At 41.3% G+C, this 20,218-nt stretch overlaps 1 protein-coding gene across 3 annotated transcripts in view; it reads left to right on the top strand.

Annotated features, from left to right (window-relative positions):
• The window catches only part of MRPL30 (mitochondrial ribosomal protein L30), a 39,880-nt gene extending 21,588 nt beyond the window's left edge, over window positions 1–18,292 (top strand). Inside the window, exons 1-7 of one of the 3 annotated variants that reach the window (XR_003115228.1) lie at window positions 65–176; window positions 4,281–4,358; window positions 5,017–5,116; window positions 6,307–6,387; window positions 13,189–13,335; window positions 13,870–13,943; window positions 14,325–18,292. Coding sequence is in view for 2 of the 3 variants with exons in the window: in XM_025405901.1 (XP_025261686.1) it covers window positions 4,308–4,358; window positions 6,307–6,387; window positions 13,189–13,335; window positions 13,870–13,943; window positions 14,325–14,457 (486 nt within the window). In the remaining variant the exon portion in view is untranslated. Of the gene's footprint in view, window positions 1–64; window positions 177–4,280; window positions 4,359–5,016; window positions 5,117–6,306; window positions 6,388–13,188; window positions 13,336–13,869; window positions 13,944–14,324 lie in introns of those variants that run through there. The other 2 variants (XM_025353481.1, XM_025405901.1) reach the window with 2 other exon arrangements.
• The last annotated feature ends 1,926 nt before the right edge of the window (window positions 18,293–20,218 follow it).

Here is a 20,218-nt window from a genome sequence, read left to right as displayed (position 1 = left end):
GCGCTCTCTTTCTAGGGACTTGCCTGAGGGGGAGGGATTTCGCCGGAACAAAAATGCCCTATTGTGCAGGTCGCGCTCACTGCGACGGCAGGCTTTGAGTGTGGCACTTGGTAGCGCTTCCTCTGTTCCGCTTCCCTTCGGTGGAAAAGTTCGGGCTGAACGTTTAGCGGGTGCTGGTGAGTGGGGAATGAGTGGCCGAGAGTGCGGCATTCTTCGCAAGGTGTATCCGGGAGCCCTCTGCAGATCCTAATGATTTTCCCTATTGCGTTCTGAGTTGGCAGGTTACGGCAACCTAAATGGGTCTGCGCCTGATCCCGTCACATTGGCTCCCGTAAGGCCATTGGCCTGCAGGATCCCCCCGTTTCCCAATTCGCGGGATCCAGGGCCACGCGGCTTTTTGGGCCCAGACTCTGGAGCTCAAGGACGGAGCCGCCGAGGCTGGACAGCTTGGGAAAGGGAACCCAAGCAGCATTTTCTGTGCTGCTGCTTTATTGCCATTGGGGATTAGGGTTGCTTTTTTTTTTTTAAATGAAGATAGAAAATTGTCTTTATTTTTGTATTGCTTCATTTTATAATGCAAACATCCCAGAGTTGGCAGTTAGAATATTTGCTTTCGTGAACCCGGGAGGTGGAGCTTGCAGTGAGCCGAGATCATGCCACTGCACTCCAGCCTGGGTGACAGAGCGAGACTTCTTCTTAAAAAAAAAAAAATAGAATATTTGCCATTTTATTAAAATTATGATTTGTTACCATTTTGATCGAGACCTACCAAAAGCTGTTTGTTCTGCCCTTTTTGCCAAGAGGCAGCAATGAGGGCTGCCTACTGCTTGTTAGGCACTAGGGGTTCAGAGAAGACACACGCTTCCAGCCTTCAGAGATCTCCGGTATCTCTGCAAGAGTGATTCTATGTTTTACATTTCAGAAGTGTTTTTCCCCCTTTAATAATTATATACATTGACGGTTTAGAAAAAGAAATCGCTTTTTAACGTTCCTGTTGCACGCATGGTCATTGTAAAAAGACAAAAGAACTATCGGTCGGTGTGGGGGAGGAAAAACACCTTTTTTCATACCCCCAGGCGTATATTAACGCTTTTCTGACAACCTTCCAGAATTTTTCTGTAAATAGACACGTTCACAGACATTTAAAAAAATAGAAATGGGATCATACTTCTGTGATGCCTGGTATTTTCCTATTTTACAGTAGGAGACAGTAACTTTTACTTTATTAAAACGTATTCCTTGCCAGGCGAGGTGGCTCACGGCTGTAATCTCAGCACTTTTGGAGGCCAAGGCGGGAGGACCACGAGGTCAGGAGATCGAGACCATCCTGGCTAACACGGTGAAACCCCGTCTCTATTGAAAATACAAAAAACTAGCCGGGCGTGGTGGCGGGCGCCTATGGTCCCAGCTACTCAGAAGGCTGAGGCAGGAGAATGGCGTGAACCTGGGAGGCGGAGCTTGCAGTGAGCCGACATGGCGCCACTGCCCTCCAGCCTGGGCGACAGAGCCAGACTCCGTCTCAAAAAAATAAAATAAAATAAATGTATTCCTTGAGTCAAACGTGGTGACACCTAGCTCCAATTACTGGGGAAATTGAGGATTGCTTGAGGCTGAGTTCAATACCAGGAACTTAGGGAGACTCTTATCTCTAAAAACTTGTAACTTTTGACTATCACACCTTCAGAAGTCTGTACATATTTAAATTTCAGTTATTCTGCAAAAAAATATATTGTGTGCCTGCTATAGGGCAGATACCACTTTACATAGATGCTTGGGATACTTCTGTGAATATAACAGACCCAAAACAACAAAATCTAAAAACCCGTTTCCTATGGAATTAGCATGCTGTTGAATGGATATGCACCAAACAACAAACCTAACAGATAATTAAGTTACGTTAGAAGATACGCACAATAGAAAGAAAAGAGAGGAATTGGGAGTGTTGACAGTTGGGGTATGGGTGAAAATGTCAAATGATGTGATCTGGTAGACCTCATTGAAAAGGTGAGATTTGAGCCAAAAATTTAAAAAGATAAGGAAATTAGCCATGTAAGTATCAGGATCATTCCAGGAGAGGGAAGAATTATTTGGAATTCTTCTGAATGGGATATTTGTTCTTTCTCATTAACTTGTTCACTTATTTATATTAGTATGAACTTAGGGTTGGTTGGTTGGTTGTTTATTTATTTATTTATTTATTTATTTTGGTTTGGGTTCTAAGCCAGTAATACTTTGTTACTTATTTTGTTGCTGAAATTGTTCCAGCTTTGGCTACAGTTGACTCCAGTGTCCCTTTGACATACCCCATCATTATGTTTTTTCCAGTAGTTCCTTTCTGGCATTACAAAGTGCTCCAGACATAATCAGCCATTTCTCAAAGGAGCACTGGTTCGTTTTATTAAAGAATGCAGCCAAGATCTGGGCACCTGGCGTGCTCATTGCCACTGAGTGCTATTGCTGTAAGTCCTCTCAGCTGACAGAGCCAACACATGTGTGTATGCATATCTATTATTATTTCTAATCCCTCAATATCTATATTAAGCTAAACAGTATAAGGTATGTAAGGATCATTGTAGCCTTCCACTCTTGCTTATGTGTAACTTCCCACTTTGACAGTGAGAATCCTGGCCCTCTGGAAGATTTTTGAGCAGAGCGATATGATCTAAGATTTAATGAGATGATTTATTGCTGATATACAAAAAAGATATTAGGGGAATTGGAACGGAAGCAGAAGTCCAGTTAGGATTTTGTTGAGATCTAAGTGATCAGAAAGATTTTTTATAAAGTGTGAAGCTAAATATGTTGGAGTAATACCTAACCTTGATACGAGGAAGTCTGGTAAAATAATTTAGCATTAGACAGGTTCAGTTGCTGAGGAATGTTTCTGAGGTCTGGCTCTTTTCAAGAGATGTCTTGCATTGATTCTCACAGTTCCATTGCTTTATCCACATCACAGGAAAGACATGCAGAACTTGAATGAACTAGAATCTGTGGGACACTGAATTACAACACTTAACCTATGTTAGTGTGTTAGAGCACAAGTCTCCAAACCCCAGGCCTCAGATCCAGACCATTTGCTGGCCAGGTAGGAACCAGGTGGCACAGCAGGAGGTGAGCTGCGTTTGAGTGAGCATTACCACCTGAGCTCCGCCTCCTGTCAGAGCAGTCCAGCATTAGATTCTCATAGGAGTGTGAACGCTATTGTGAACTGTGCATGCAATGGATCTAGGTTGCATGCTTGTGAGAATCTAATGCCTGATAATCTGAGGTGAACAGTTTCATCCTGAAACCTTCCCTGCCACCTCTCCCTATCCATGGAAAACTTATCTTCCATGAAACTGGTCCAGTACCAAAAAGGTTGGGGACTGCTTTTAAGAATACTTTTAAGAGCATTCTTATTAGCTTTGTAATAATTTAATAATAATAAAAGCTACCATTTATTGAGGGCTTCCCACATGCCATGTACTGTTTTAGGTGCTTTGTAGAATAACTCATTTGCAAGACGACTATTTTCTTTCTTTTCTGGGAGAAAAATTGTAACGCACGAATTAAGTAACCTGTCCGACATATACATGTAGTTCATGAACTTAATCTTTCTGCTTTCAGTATAAGTCAGTAGACTACAGTTGTTTTGTGTCTAATTAAATAAATATGACCTTTTTAGGTTATAGAAGCAGTGCGTGTGCGTTGAAAATAGTTAAAAAAAATACAAATCAGCAAAAACAAATTCTACTTTTTAACAGAAAGGTGTTACGGTTTAGTGAAAATGCACTCGCCTAGAAATTAGGAGAATGGGATTCCAGACCACATACTTTATTGATAACTGGATGCACTTGGATAAATCATTGAACTTTCTGGAATTCATGATCCTCATTCATAAAGTAAGGATGTGGGCAGTCAGTTCTAATAGGAGTTGAGATTTCTCCAGTCCCTTCAGGCTCTTTAATTTTCTGTGATTCTGTGGCAAAGTATTCTTTATCTGCCTTCATTGTTGAAGAAGACACTTTAAATGATAGTAGTTTTGTGGAATCAATCTAGGTCTGACTCATTTGATGAAAATGGGGTGTGGTTAATGTGTATAATTACTACCTGTGGTTGAATAAAATATGTATAAATTAGTTCGTGCCCTTATTGTATTAAAATAACCAATATGTTTTACTGTTGAACTTAAGTCAAGTTTACAATTAATTTGCTGCTTAGTTTTTTAATGCTAGAGAAGGGGAAACCTGTTCATTTCCAGGACATAGTTGACTCATGGGTCTACCTCCTACTTCCCACAGCCTCTAAAGAAAGCAGTCACTGCACTTATGGCTGGGATTTTGCGCTTAGTAGTTCAGAGGCCCCCGGGCAGACTACAGGTAAGTGTTTCTTTTCAAGAATTTGTCTTTTTCTACCCCTTATGAATTTTTTTTTTTTTAATCATTCCAAGGCAAGTTAAGTTCTTTTTTTTTTTGAGACAGAATCTCACTCTGTCGCCCAGGCTGGAGTGCCGTGGTGCTATCTGGGCTCACTGTAGTCTTCACCTCCCGGGTTCAAGCAATTCTCCTGCGTTAGCCTCCCGAGTACCTGGGACTACAGGTGTCTGCCACTACGCCTGGCTAATTGTTGTATTTTTCATATACTCGGGGGTTTCACCATATTGGCCAGGCTGGTCTCTAACTCCTGACCTTGTGATCCACCCGCCCCAGCCACCCAAAGTTAAGTGCTTTCCCCAGTTCCTTTTTGATATTTTTTGGATATTGAGAATTAATCTTGTTTATTTATGGTTTATCTGCTGTTTTATCCCTAAAGATCTAGAATCAAAAAAGATCTTTTTCTGGAGAACATGCCAATAAAAAATGGCTCATTGATTCCCCTTGGTCTGTCTTAATCTTAAAGTTTTAGGGTTTTTTTCCCCTTAGATTATGGAAGTACGTTTTCAATAATACAACATTAGAAAAATATGGAAAATCAGAAGGAAGAGAAATAATCTCTAGGAGACCATCAGTGTTAGTATTTTCCTGTATCTCCTTCTAGGCTTGCCTTTAGAAAGTGCAGTGGTGCGGCCTCATCTGCTCCTAAGGGCCAGAGCCTAGATGAGCCTATTGACCTGCTCCTGGCTGCAGATGACAACAATGTAAGGGGCTTTATATTATATTACCTTAACCTCAGATTAATCCTGGGAGGTCAGTATGATTTCTTTTTTAGTGCTGAGGAAACTGACCCTCTGAAAGAGTAAGTGTCTCATGTCTCACAGCTGGTAGGCAGCAGAACTCAGCCCACTGCCTGCCTTCTAGTGGTTTATGCCATCTCTGCAATGCAGGAAATGCTAGGAGGGAGTGATGGGAACGACTGTTGCCCATTCCCACGGCAGTGTCCTGGTATGAAAGGTCGGCAGTGAATCCTTTTTCTTCAGCAGCCTGAGAGAAGTGGGATTGGAGGAACGTAGAGCAGGAACAAGGGATAGGAACTAGGAATGATGACATTGTTAGAACTAGAAAGGAAACTGGAAACTCACTTTGGATTTCTTTTATATTGTCTTGTTAAATGTGAATTATTGCACATTCTCTAGAGCAAGAGTTGCTAAGCTATGGCCTCTAGGCCAAATTCAGCCTGCCACCTATTTTTGTAAATAACAGTTTTATTGAAAACTACCTACACCCGGCCTGGCGCCATGGCTCACGCTTGTAATCCTAGCACTTTGGGAGGCTGAAGTGGGCGGATCATGAGGTCAAGATCAAGACCATCCTGGCTAACATGACGAAAACCTGTCTCTACTAAAAATACAAAAACAAATTATCCAGGCGTGGTGGCGGGCACCTGTAGTCCCAGCTACTCGGGAGGCTGAGACAGGAGAATGGCGTGAACCTGGGAGGTGGAGGTTGCAGTGAGCCGAGATGGCGCCACTGCACTCCAGCCTGAACCACAGAGTAAGACTCCATCTCAAACAAAGAAAAGAAAAAAGAAAGGAGAAGAAAAATAGCCACCCCTGTTTGTTTGCATATTGTCCGACTGCTTTTACCCTATAATGGCCAAGCTGAGTTTTGGCAATGGAGACTACATAGCTCTAGAGCTGGAAATGTTTACTGTCTGGTCCTTTACAGAAAACAGTTACCAATCCATGGTCTAAAAGTATATTTATGCGCTTTTACCTTTGTATTGTGTTAGCGCTTAGATGGGATGCATTCGCTCAGCTAGGGTGCTAAGATATACCTTTAATAATTACAGGGTAGGTTGGAACAGACTTCTGTTACCTAAAGATTGGTGGGTATGGATTTCTGTACTAGGTAGAATTCTAAAAAACAAATTATTTATATCATATTTTAGACGGTGACAAAAGGTGTGGAGTCTCTCATTGGTACAGATTGGATTCGTCACAAATTCACCAAATCAAGAATTCCAGATAAAGTAAGAACAAAGTTTGATTTTTTTTTTTTAATGTTAGTGTTGTTCTAAAAAATATGTTTTAAGTGGTACCTATTTTTGTAATATTGAAAGATTTTATGTTAAATTATATGTGGATGTAGGTGGGGGTACAGAGTTTAAAGCATAGTGGGATTTATGTAAATGGTGATTATTAAAAACAAAACTGTTCTGTCACTTGTGTCACTGGCCTTCACAGTAGTGGGTTTTTATCATTTCAGTCTACTTATTCCTACTTATGGTTTGTGTATATGTGTTGGTATCACCATTGTCCTGAGAAAGCAGTAGCTCTTCCTGCTCAGGCTCTCACTGTGTCACTCTTCATTTTCACTTTCCATATCGATCATTGCTACTTTGGATCTTTCAGCTTTTTCTATTTGATTTATGTGTGCCTATCATTCTTTTAGATAATACTGACTAAGCCCACCATTGATTCTTGTTTTAATTTTTTTTTTTTAAGAGAGTTTTGCTTTGTTGCCCAGGCTGCAGCACGGTGGCGCAGTCTCAGCTGGCTGCAACGTCTGTCCCCTGGGTTCAAACAGTTCTTGTGCCTCAGCCTCCAGAGTATCTGGGACCACAGGCCCGTGCCACCACACCCAGCTAATTTTTGTATTTTTAGTAGAGATGGGGTTTCATCATGTTGCCCAGGCTGGTCTTGCACTCCTGATCTTGAGTGATCTACCCGCCTTGGCCTCCCAAAGTGCTGGGATTACAGGTGCCCGGCCTGTTTTTGTGTGTTTTTTAATTAGTAATCTTTATTTCTTAGAGCAGTTTTAGGTTTGCAGAAACATTGATTGGGAAGTATGGGGAGTTCCTATATGCTCCCTCCCCGCAGCATACACAGTGTCCTCTATAACTGATGAACCAACGGGACACAGTATTATTAACTAAATACCATGGTTTACACTAGCGTTCACTCTTCATGTTGTGAAGTTCTATGGGTTTTGACAAATGCGTAATGTCATGTATCCACTATTACAGTATTATACAGAATAGTTTCACTGCCCTCAGTATCACCTGTGGTTCACCTGTTTATCCTTCCCAACTCCCAACCCCTGGCAACCACTGATCTTTTTATTACCTCCATAGTTTTGCCTTTTCTAGAATGTAATATAACTGAAATCATATGGTATACAGCCCTTTCAAACTGGATTCTTTCTCTTAGCAATTTACCCGTAAGGTTCCTCCATGTCTTTTTGTGGCTTGCTAGCTTATTTTTATTGCTGAATAATATTCCATTGCATGGATGTGTACAGTTTGTGCATTTGCCTGTGGAAAAACATCGTGGTTGCTTCCGGTTTTGGACAGTAATGAACAAAGCTGCTATAACCATTCATGTATAGATTTTTGTGTGGACATAAAGTTCCAACTCATCAGTTAAATACCTAAGAGCATAATTGCTGGATTGTATGTTAAAGACTATATTTAGCTTTGTAAAGCCTGGGTTTTTTGTTTATTTGTTTTGGGCGAGGGGTTCCTAATATTTTTTGTTGTGGTAAAATATACATATAACATTTACCATCTTAGCCACTTTTAAGTGTGCTATTCAATGGCATTAAGTACATTGACACTGTTGTGCAACTATCACAACCATCCACCTCCAGAACTCTTTTCATCTTGTAAAACCGAAACTCTATATCCACTAAATAATAACTGCCGACCTAGGCAACATAAGGAGACCCAGTCTCTACAAAAAAAAAAAATGAGATGGGTGTTGTGGTACACACCTGTAGTCCTAGCTACTCAGGAGGCTGAGCGGGGAGGATTGCTTAATCTCAGGAGGTTAAGGCTGCAATGACCTGTAATTGTGCCACTGCACTCCAGCCTAGGCAACAGAGCAAGATCCTGTCTCAAAAATTAATAATAATAGTAACTCCCCCATTTTCTCCTCTCCCTAGCTTTTGGTGACTACCATTCCCCATTGATTTTTCTTAAAAGATAAAACAGTATTACCATTGACTACTTTGATACCGTTAATGTGCTTGGTGTTCTTTTATCAGAAATCTCATCCAGGTACAATGGCTCACACCTATATTCCTAGCATTTTGGGAGGCTGAGGCAGGAGGATCGCTTGAGTCCAGGAATTCAAGACCAGCCTGGGCAACATAGTGAGACTCCATGTCTACAAAAAATTTTAAAATTAGCTAGGTGTGGTGGTGCATGCCTGTAGTCCCAACCACTCAGGAGGCTGAAATGAGGGGATCACTTTAGCCCAGGAGGTCAGGGGTGTAGTGAGCCATGATCGGATCAGTGCACTTCAGCCTCAGCAACAGAGTGAGACCTTGTCTCAAAACAAAATAAAAAAATCTTTTTTATTTTTTGAGTCATTGTCTTTCCACTGCTATCCTTTCCACAACTATGTTGTCTTACATCTTTCCATGTTTCTTACTCTATATTTCTGGAAGGATAGATACAAATGTTGGCATTCATTTAAAATATGCAAGGCTAGACACAGGCAGGGGAATAACACACTGGGGCCTGTGGGGGGCGAGTGGAGGGAGAGCATCAGGAAAAATAGCTAATGCATGCTGGGCTTCATACCTAGGTGATGGAATGATAAGTGCAGCAAATAGTGCAGCAGATTGCCATGGTACATATTTACCTATGTAACAAACCTGCACATCTTGCACTTGTGCCCTGGAACTTAAAATAAAATAAATGTGCAAGGCAGTGGTTTCGATCATCAGCTGTGATAAATGTGAAAACCTTTAAACCTCAGGAAAATAGTCCCTGACTGTTTGTTTGTTTTTCTGGAGACGGAGTCTCACTCTGTCTCCAGGCTGGAGTGCAGTGGTGTGATCTCGGCTCACTGCAACCTCCACCTCCCAGGTTCAAGCAGTTCTCCTGCCTCAGCCTCCTGAGTAGCTGGGATTACAGGCACGTGCCACCACGCCCGGCTAATTTTTGTATTTTTAGTAGAGACGGGGTTTCACCATGTTGGCCAGGATGGTCTTGATCTCCTGACCTCATGATCCACCCCCCTCAGTCTCCCAAAGTGCTGGGATTACAGCATGAGCCACCGCACCCGGCCCCGCCTATCTTCTGAACTTATTCCTGTATTCTCAACTGGTTTCTAGACATTGCTACTTAGATAACTTATAGGTATTTCAAGTTCATATCCAAAATTCAACTCATCTTACTTTCCCTCCAAACAACCAAATAAAAAAGAAGATGCCTCTCTTGTATTAGTTATGTCAGTTAATGCTACCATCCTCTATCTCATTTCCCAGACTGGAGACATCTGAATCAAGCTTAGCCTCCCTCTTCTTCACCCAACACAAATCCATCTATCTTACTGCCCAAAGTTCCCCTATCAGTCCTTTTTCTGTTACAGCTACTGTAGTTCAGGCTCTTTAACCATGGTCGTAAGTGCCTCCTAACTGGGTTTCCTTGTGTCAGGCTCTATCCCCAGTTGGTTTTATTCTCAGGTAAGAGTTTTCTTTCCAAATCTCTTAAAAACATGGTCCTATTGGTTCTAACCCTCATTAACTCTGTATCCCCAGCAGTAATTTCTAAAGGCTCAACATGGTTGCACATAGTTTAACTTCGTCCCCTGCATTGCTTTTCATGCTTTTTTCTATATTAGTCACCCTGAACCACTTGCCTTTCCAAAGTATTTTGTGCTTTTTCATACTGTTCTTTTAAATATTCTCACCTTTCTTTGGTGCACCTACCCCTTCCTCTGATCTCCACCATCCTTCTCATTCTAATCTCTTCAAAATCCCTAGAAAAATATAAACAAACAAAACTCACCAAAAAATACTCTTAATCTTACCCACCCAGAGATAACTGCTGCCAGCTCCTTCCACATCCTTCTCTGTTGTATGTTTTATTTTTTTCTTTTAGACTACTCAAGTGCAGTAATGAGAAGGAAAGAGTAGAATAAGGAGTTCAATCTGTGTTGTATGTTTTAAGATGTGATTTATCTCATATGAATCAGTGCTTCTCTAGCTACTCTCTCTGTCTAGTAATATAATATGAACCTCTCACTGTATACATTTTTTTTTTTTTTAAGTTCTGGTATACATGTGCAGAATGTGCAGGTTTGTTACATAGGTATACATGTGCCATGGTGGTTTGCTGCACCTATCAACCCGGCATCTAGGTTTTAGGCCCCGCATGCATTAGGTATTTGTCCTAACGATCTCCCTCCCTTTGCCCCCGACTCCCCATGTGTTCTCATTGTTCAACTCCCACTTATGAGTGAGAACATGCAGTGTTTGGTTTTCTGTTCCTGTATTAGTTTGCTGAGGATGGTGGCTTCCAACTTCATCCATGTCCCTGCAAAGCACATGATCTCATTCCTTTTTTTTTTTTTTTTTTTTTTTTTTTGAGACAGAGTCTCACTCTGTCGCCCAGGTTGGAGTGCAGTGGCACAGTCTCACTCACTGCAACCTCTGCCTCCCGGGTTCATGCCATTCTCCTGCCTCAGCCTCCTGAGTAGCTGGGACTACAGGCGCCTGCCATCATGCCTGGCTAATTTTTTGTATTTTTAGTAGAGACGGGGTTTCACCGTGTTAGCCAGGATGGTCTCGATCTCCTGACCTCGTGATCCACCTGCCTCGGCCTCCCAAAGTGCCGGGATTACAGGCGTGAGCCACCGTGCCTGGCCAATCTCATTCTTTTTTATGGCTGCATAGTATTCCTTGGTGTATATGTACCACGTTTTCTTTATCCAGTCTATCATTGATGGGCATTTGGGTTGGTTCCATGTCTTTGCTATTGTAAGTACTGCTTCAATAAACATACATGTGCATATGTCTTTATAGTAGAATGATTTATATTCCTTTGGGTATATACCCAGTAATGGGATTGCTGAGTCCAATGATATTTCTGGTTCTAGATCCTTGAGGAATCGCCACACTGTCTTCCATAATGGTTGAACTAATTTACATTGCCACCAATAGTGTAAAACCATAAAAACCTTAGAAGAAAACCTAGGCAATACCATTCAGGGCACAGGCATGGGCAAAGACTTCATGACTAAAACACCAAAAGCAATGGCAACAAAAGCCAGAATTGACAAATGGGATCTAATTAAACTGAAGAGCTTCGGCACAGCAAAAGAAGCTCACCATCAGAGTGAATAGGCAACCTACAGAATGGGAGAAGAATTTTGCAATCTACCCATCTGACAAAGGGCTAATAACTTAAATTTACAAGAAAAAAAAAAACAACCCCATCAAAAAGTGGGCAAAGGAAATGAACAGACACTTCTCAAAAGAAGACATTTATGTGGCCAACAAACATTTGAAAAAAAGCTCATCATCACTGATCATTACAGAAATGCAAATCAAAACCACAATGAGATATTATCTCACGCCAGTCAGCATGGCGATTATTAAAAAGTCAAGAAACAATAGATGCTGGTGAGGCTGTGGAGAAATAGGAACGCTTTTACACTATATACATTTCTACAAAACTATTTTTAATCATTGAATAATATTCTTTTTTATTAAGATACCATCTTTTTGGGGTCAATTTTTTTTCTCAATCTGATTCCCCAGAGGTATGACTCTTGATCTAATGTCTTTGAGACCTTTATATATATTTTATATGAATCTTAGAAACAGTATTTATAGAATATATCACATATGCACACTCATGTATTTGGTACGGATGATGCACATAACAGCTTACAACACATAATTATATGGATATTTCTTTTTGGTTTTTGGCTCAAGAATATATTATGGCCATCATTCAGTGTGAAGACCTGCAAGGATAGTAAACCTCATTCATTTTAATGGTAGTATTGTATCCTATAGGATACATCGGAATTTGTGTATTTGCACTGGGCACAGTGGTTCACGCCCGTAATCCCAGCACTTTGGGAGGCTGAGGCAAGTGGATCACTTGAGGTCAGGAGTTCAAGACCAGCCTGGCCAACATGGTGAGACCCCCGTCTTTACTAAAAATACAAAAATTAGCTGGGCATGGTGGTGTACACCTATAATCCCAGCTACTCATGAGGCTGAGGCAAGAGAATTGCTTGAACCTCGGGGGCAGAGGTTGCAGTGAGCCGAGATCGTGCCGTTGCACTCCAGCCTGGGCAACAGAGCAAGGCAAGGCTCCATCTCAAAAAAAAAGAATTTGTGTATTTGTATCATTTTGCTTAGTTTTATTATTAATCATTTTATTTAGAATGGATACATCATAATGTAGTTATCCTAGTGAGGAACATGGGTTGCCTTAAAATTTTTCAGTATTACAAATAGTGTTAGAATACACATCCTTATTCGGTACATTTTGTGCACTTAGAGGAGTGTTTCTGTGGGATAACTTCTTAGAACCTTTTGATTCTAAGATAATTAATTCAAATATTAGCTCTGTGGAGCTGTTTCTGATCCCTCATAAGCAGAATTCATTAGTCATTTGCCTGTATTCTCGTAATACTTTGTAGAATGTTTTTATAGTATTTATGTTTTATTTTCACTTGTAATTTACATGTTTGTTTCTCCACCTGACAGTCAGCTCTTCACCTGAGAATAGGGAGGGAAGAGGATGCAGCCCAGTGCCCAGCTCATAGCAGGGCTTACAGAGTCTCCTGGCATTTAAATTATTTAGTGTCATTGGTTGCTCCTACTTTGTTCTACAGGTTAAAATCCATCTCTTTGAGTAATCAGACTGATAGAAATGTTCAATTTGAGGTTGAGGATTACGTGATGATTAAGGATGAGATAATTATGTAGTTGTGTATGTGTGTGTGTCTTTTAAGAAAAAATGGGAGGTATATAGAAACTGTGTAAGCTGGAAATTTACCATTTATAATTATTTCCTTTCTAGGTGTTTCAGGCCTCACCTGAAGATCATGAAAAATATGGTGGAGATCCACAGAACCCTCATAAACTGCATATTGTTACCAGAATAAAAAGTACAAGAAGACGTCCATATTGGGAAAAAGATATAATAAAGATGCTTGGATTAGAAAAAGTATGCAATTATTGTAATCATCTTTAGTGTTGTTTACATTTGCTTTAAATTTTATACTTTTAAAACTTTGAGGTGTCGGCCGGGCGCGGTGGCTCTAGCCTGTAATCCCAGCACTTTGGGAGGCCGAGACGGGCGGATCATGAGGTCAGGAGATCGAGACCATCCTGGCTAACACGGTGAAACCCCGTCTCTATTAAATACAAAAAAACTAGCCGGGCGAGGTGGCGGGCGCCTGTAGTCCCAGCTACTTGGGAGGCTGAGGCCGGAGAATGGCGTGAACCCGGGAGGCGGAGCTTGCAGTGAGCTGAGATCCGGCCACTGCACTCCAGCCTGGGTGACAGAGCGAGACTCCGTCTCAAAAAAAAAAAAAAAAAAACTTTGAGGTGTCTATTTATTATTTATTGCGTATTGCTTAGGGTAATTTATTTGTAAATTTGGCTTAGAATGAGCCCTCAGTTTAACATTGTACTGAAACATGGAACAATCTGCTCTTCAGGTTGGTTGATAACATTGCTTTGTTGTTGTTGTTCACAGTCGCATACCCCTCAAGTTCACAAGAATATCCCTTCCGTGAATTCAAAATTGAAGGTGGTTAAGCATTTGATAAGGTTTGTTGTTTCTTCTCTTTTTAAAATGTATTGTGTAGAGTAATTCTAAATGCATTTTTCTTTCTTTTCTGTTAATGTTCTGAAAAAAACTTTTTAAAAAACTAAAATTTTGGTTTTTTTAATTGACACGTAATAATTGTACATGTTTATGGGGTACATAGTGACGTTTCAATATATATAAAGTATAGTGATCCGATCAAGGCAACTGGCATACCCATATCCATCATCTCAGACATTTATCATTTCTTCATGTTGGGAACGTTCAACATCCTCCTTCTAGCTGTTTGAAACTGTGTGTTATTGTTAACTGTAGTTATCCTGCAGGGATACAGAACACTAGAACATATTCCTCCTATCTAAACACATTTTCTTATGTCACAGAATCCAGCCCTTGAAGTTGCCACAAGGACTTCCGACAGAGGAGAACATGTCTAACACGTGCCTCAAAAGCACTGGGGAGTTAGTAGTGCAGTGGCATCTGAAACCTGTGGAGCAGAAAACACATGAGTCCTAGTGCCCCAGCAGCTTCCGATTGGAAAATGTAAATTGTTTTTATTTAAAGATGGTGAGAAAGTGTTTTCATTAAAATATGTTTTAAAAACCATTTTCAGGCCGGGCACAGTGGCTCACGCCAGTAATCCCAGCACTTTGGGAGACCAAGGTGGGCAGATCACCTGAGGTCAGGAGTTCGAGACCAGCCTGACCAACATGGAGAAACCCCGTCTCTACTGAAAATACAAAATTAGCCGGGTGTGGTGGTGCATGCTTGTAATCCCAGATACTCGGGAGGCTGAGGCAGGAGAATTGCTTGAACATGGGAGGTGGAGGTTGGGGTGAGCTGAGATGGTGCCACTGCACTCCAGCCTGGGCAACAGGACGAGACTCCATCTCGGGGGGAAAAAAAAAATTCACTGACTAAACCTGCTGCAGTTCTTTTTTACTGTAGACTTGAAGATTTTAGTTTAATTTGGTTTAATTCTTTGTCCTTTCACTGTTTCACTCCAAAACGGGTAAGAATGGCATTGTTTGAACATCCAGGTTCGGGTCTACTGCCACCTTAGCAAGCATCATCAACTATTTTATAAAAATTGCATTATTGTTGTTGTTGTTTTTGAGACAGGGTCTTGCTCTGTCGCCCAAGCTGGAATACAGTGGCATGATTTCAGTTCACTGCAGCCTTGACCTCACAGACTCAAGTGATCCTCCCACCTCAGCCTCCAGAGTAGCTAGGACTACAGGCAGTGTGCCACCACACCCAGCTAATTTTTTAAAGTTTTTTCATAGAGATGGGGACTCACTGTGTTGTCCAAGCTGATCTCAAACTCCTGGGTTCAAGCCATCCTCCAACCTCAGCCTCCCAAAATGCTGGGATTACAGGCATGAGCCACTGTACCCAGCCAAAATTGTTTTCTTATTTAAGTGAATTTGACAATTTCTGTGAGTGGCTCTTTGCATGAACACTGTGCAATGTGTTGGAGAAATCCAAAGCTGACCAAAACATGGTCCCCACCTTTTGGAACTTACAGTCTGTTCTGGGGAACAGAGATTCAGCCAAAGTCAAGAAACACTGGATGCCAGCTAGTTTTGTGCTATAGTGTCTATAAGTACATATGTGGATATGGGTTCATTTTATCCCTAAATATAGTACCAAATCAGCATTTATCTTCTAATTATAAACCTAATTTGGCCTAAACTTTATTATTGCACACTGCCTGAACAAAACATATTCATCTCCATGTAAATTTTTTCCTCATGGAACAAGGGTGTGAAATGAAAATATTTTAGGATTTATTCAAAAACAGACTATTCTGTTTTCAGCTTCAAAATTGTTCTTTGAATCCTAAGGAACCTCTGTCAACAGTTGAGGTTGCTACTGAAAAGAAAAAAGGAGGAGGCAGAAATCTTAATGTTTTTGATCATTGCATTAAAGTGGAAGTGCCACCCACAGTGAAACCAGATCCCACTAATAAGCTTAAAGGCGATTGCAGTTTTAATTCCGTAGTTATTGAATATCCAGTGTGTGTAAGGCCTGGAGGGGAGCCAAAGGACACTAACTTCTAAGAGCTCCGTCTAGTTGGAGAGAAACCTGTATGCCACAACATATAGTGTCCTTGCCTATGTGGGGTTGAAGATGTCTGTGTAAATAAAAGAAGCCTCTGCTAATTTAGTACCATCTCTTTTACTGTGCTAATTTTTCTTTTTCTTTAGAGACAGGGTCTCTGTCACCCAGTCTGGAGGCAGTGGTATGATCATAGCTCACTGTTACCTCCAACACTTGTGTTCAAGTGATCCTCCCACCTCAACCTCCTGAGTAGCTAGGACTACAGATGCACGCCACCACTCCTGGCTAGTATTTTTTTTAATTTTTTGTAGAGCCAAGGTGTTGCTATGTTGCCCACGCCGATCTAGAGTTTCTAATCTCAAATGATTCTCCTGCCTCGGCCTCCCAAAGTACTAGGAATACAGGTGTGAGCCATCACACCTGGCGTTAGTGTAGTAATATTAATATTGTGTAAATTGAGGAAAATACCATGGTTAATTTTTACTCAAACGGTAAGAAAGTTTGAGTAACTAATTTTAACCTCAACAGCCCATAGCTAGAAGAAGGGATCTAAATGTTAACTTGAATATTTAGAAGTAAAAGTGTCTACAAGAAGAAGAGTCTTTAGTGAAAATATGGGCATAGGCCAGTGGCATTAGCTTTCTATTGCTGCAGAACAAATTACCACAAACTTAGCTGCCTAAAACAACGCACACTTACTGTCTCACAACGTCTGTGGGTCAGAAGTCTAGGCAAGGCTTAGCTGGGTAGCCTGCTTGGGATCTCGATGCTGGAAAAACATGTCTGGCCAGGTGCTCATTGTAGCCTTGACAGGGAAGGGATCTGCTCCCAAGCACTCTCAGGTTGTTGGCAGAATTTGTTTCCTTACGGCTGTAGGATTCATGGCAAGTGGCTTCATCCAAAACCAGCATTAGAGAGAGACTAGCAAGATGGGCACTACACTCTTAATCAAATAAATGCAATCATGTACCTTGCGTCACCTTTTTTGCATTCCATTCATTAAAAACAAGTTGCACCTCCTACCTACACTCAAGAAAGGGAGGAATTACACAGAAGTGTGACCGCAAGGAGGCAGGGCTCATGGAGGCCTCCTTAAAGCCAGCCAGCCAAGCCTGATAAGTCAATCCTGGAGCTTATCATAGTGGCTGTGTAGTTTAGAAGGGTTCTTCAGGTTGGCATTCCTTTGCCTCAGATCATCATTTCAAAACCCTATAAGGGCTTATTCCTCGGTCTTGACTTTGTGTCTCTGAGGATTGCTTTGTTTAGCGTCCCCTGCCTTCTTTCAGGAGGTTTTGCCTGGCATCTAGTGGTGGCCATGGCCTTTGGTCCAACTCAACAGATAGTTACCCAAACACTACCCTTAAGGACCACTGCAGTTCTCTTAGGGTCTCCTCAATCTAAAATTGTGCCTCTTTCAGGCTAAACTTTCTTCTTTTTTTTTTTTTTTTTTTAAATCATAAGAATACTAACTAGTATGCCTATTATCTAACTGGCACACTTTCACCAAGGACAATGTGGAACTGCACTGGCCATTTTAGGGAGCTTTTGACATGAACAAGGTTGCTTCTTTGGGAGGTACCTTAAAACAAAAAGCAAAGAAACCTTTATGAGGAGATTGTCTTGTTTTTCTCAAAATGAGATAATTTTGCTTAACATAAGTAGTATCCCTTTCCATTCTTGAGGATTGATAAGTACTGACTTTTTTATCACACAGCTTGATAAAATTTTCAAGGGTCCAAATTACTGTCTAAACCCTTTACCACTCTTTGTGTATATTTGTCAAAATCTGCTTTTCTGTATCAAAACTTCTCTCTCAAGACCTGAGGTAAATAATTAATAAGGAATCCTTGGAACACTGGAAATTCTAAAATAAGAGTCAGATACAAAACACTGGTCACTAAAATTCTTACCTTTATATATTAGAATGGCAATCAATTAAACTGAAAATGTCTTTGGATATTATTTCTGTTTATTTTTTGCCTCAAAATTATTAAAATGACATGAAATAAGTGCTCAAGAAGAAAAATAAACAATTCTTCATTTCCTGTTCTCTAGTTTTCTTTATTATCTGGAAAAAGGAAAATTTGTTGATCACTTTAAAGATCAGATCATATAAACAGCTGAGCATGGTGCACACCCCCACTCCCCACCCCACTCCCATGCCTGTAATCCTAGCGCTTTAGGATGGCAAGATGGATCACTTGAGTCTAGGAGTTTGAGGCTGTGGTGAACTATGACTGCACCACTGCACTCCAGCCTGGGCAACAGGGTGAGATCTGTCTCAAAAGGAAGAGAAAAACAGTAGTACAATTACTGTGTCCCAAAAGATTATTTCCATTATGCTATATTCACCAGTCCTCCATACCTCTTTTCTTTTTATTATAAAGCTGAACAGGCACTAGGGTACTGATTCAACTAAGTGGAAATCACCAGGGGTCCATTGCTTATTTCATAAGATCCAGTAGCCAAGACATATTCACCTCATCTGAGAACTATACCAGCAGCAACAAAAGTGAAAACTTCTGTTGATTTAGTTCCAGGGTTTCCACTAAACGTGACATCTTCCCATGCTGTGCTATGCAGGATCTTCTACTGACAATAAACGCTCAGGATTTTTCAGCCACTTACCTAGCCTCCCATGAATTATTGTTGGCTTTGCTTTTACACATCACTGGCCTGTATTACAACACTCTAAACCCAGCCACTTCCTTCACCCAAAAAAGCAACCGCCCATAATTGCTTACCCCTCTTAGGGAACTATCCGTACCCTTCACAGACTGAGAGATTCCCTTGGAGAACTGATTTCATTGTGGTTTTAGATTATTCACACTTAAAAAGTGAAAGTAAAAATTGCCAAGTATACTAAGGCGTGGTGGCTCATGCCTTCAATCCCAGCAACTTGGGAGGCTGAGGCAGGGGGATGGCTTGAGGCCAGGGGTTTGAGACCAGCCTGGGCAACACAGAGAGACCCCATGTCTAGAACCAAAAAAAAAAAAAAAATTGGTGTGGTAGCACTCGCTGTAGTCCCAGCTGCTCTGGAGACTGAGAGGGGAGGATTGCTTCAGCCTGGGATTTCAAGGCTGCGGTGAGCTGTGATTGTGCCACTCACTGCACTACAGCCTAGGCGACAGACTCCCCTGGGGGAAAAAAAAATGCTATGTAGACTATATCATCATAGTCAAAGCTTTTCTCAGAAATCGTATTCATTTAGTTTGGCTAAATTAATTGCCCCCTCCCGGATCTGCCAAGTTACAAAAGTAAATATTTATATTGATACCATAGGAGGTATTTGATGTGGGGGTAGTGTATGACTGCAATGCTTTAGAAACAACAAAAATCACCTGACCACTACAGGAACCCCTGTAGAACTGACAAAGAATTAAAGAGCCTTGACATGCTTTGCCATTATGGAAGGAGATGGCCATAATAAAAATGAAAATTAGCAAAACTATTTTGTGATATTACCCACAATAGCAGAGAGGAATTGGCAAAAAATACTGAACCAAGATGGATAGGGTAATTTAAGCATATTGCTGAGGATGTTTCGAATATGTGTCCCACCTGCCAGTGGCATAATCCTGACAAGATCATTACAACAGGACCTGGGAATGTTGAGGCCCATTGAACACTTGATTTTCTATCAGCTAGCCAAGGAGGACTTGATACTGTCACAAACATTTCTTGCTGCACTTACACACTACAGGGCAAGCAAAACAGAAAATACTAGGATAAACAAAAAAGTGACCTGACTCTCCAAAAGACCCATCTGGATTCTGGGACATGTTTCTTCACCTGGGTTTTACAATCTGGGATCCCGGCATTAAGACCCGTTTTAAGACTCATCATCCGTTGGCTTCCGGTAATGGCCTGTGTTACAGCTGGTTGATGTATGCCGTCCAGAATCTGAACTACCGCTCTGTACCCGTTGTCACGTCAAAGGTGTCAACAACTCATCCTGCAACAGGAGGAGGGATTCGCTCTAGTCCGACTACAGACCATGCTTCCTGGACATCCTCCTGGTCTGGACAGTGGTGAAAATCTGGATGTCATGGATACTGTGGCATGACTTCACCTGCCCCTGACTAAAGAGGGGGATTGAGGAAAAGAAAAAGCAGCTTCTGACAGCCAGGAACTGACCCGGAACTCTCAGGCCTTGGTGTTTCCAGGAGCTGCCCTGGCCTCACAGGTGCCGTTCTTCTGTTGAACATAAGCC

Source organism: Theropithecus gelada, chromosome 13 (genome assembly GCF_003255815.1).
Source record: "Theropithecus gelada isolate Dixy chromosome 13, Tgel_1.0, whole genome shotgun sequence".
NCBI classification, from domain to species: Eukaryota; Metazoa; Chordata; class Mammalia; order Primates; family Cercopithecidae; genus Theropithecus; species Theropithecus gelada.
The sequence above is the reverse complement of the archived record's forward strand: the minus strand, read 5'-3'. Positions and strand labels throughout refer to the sequence as shown.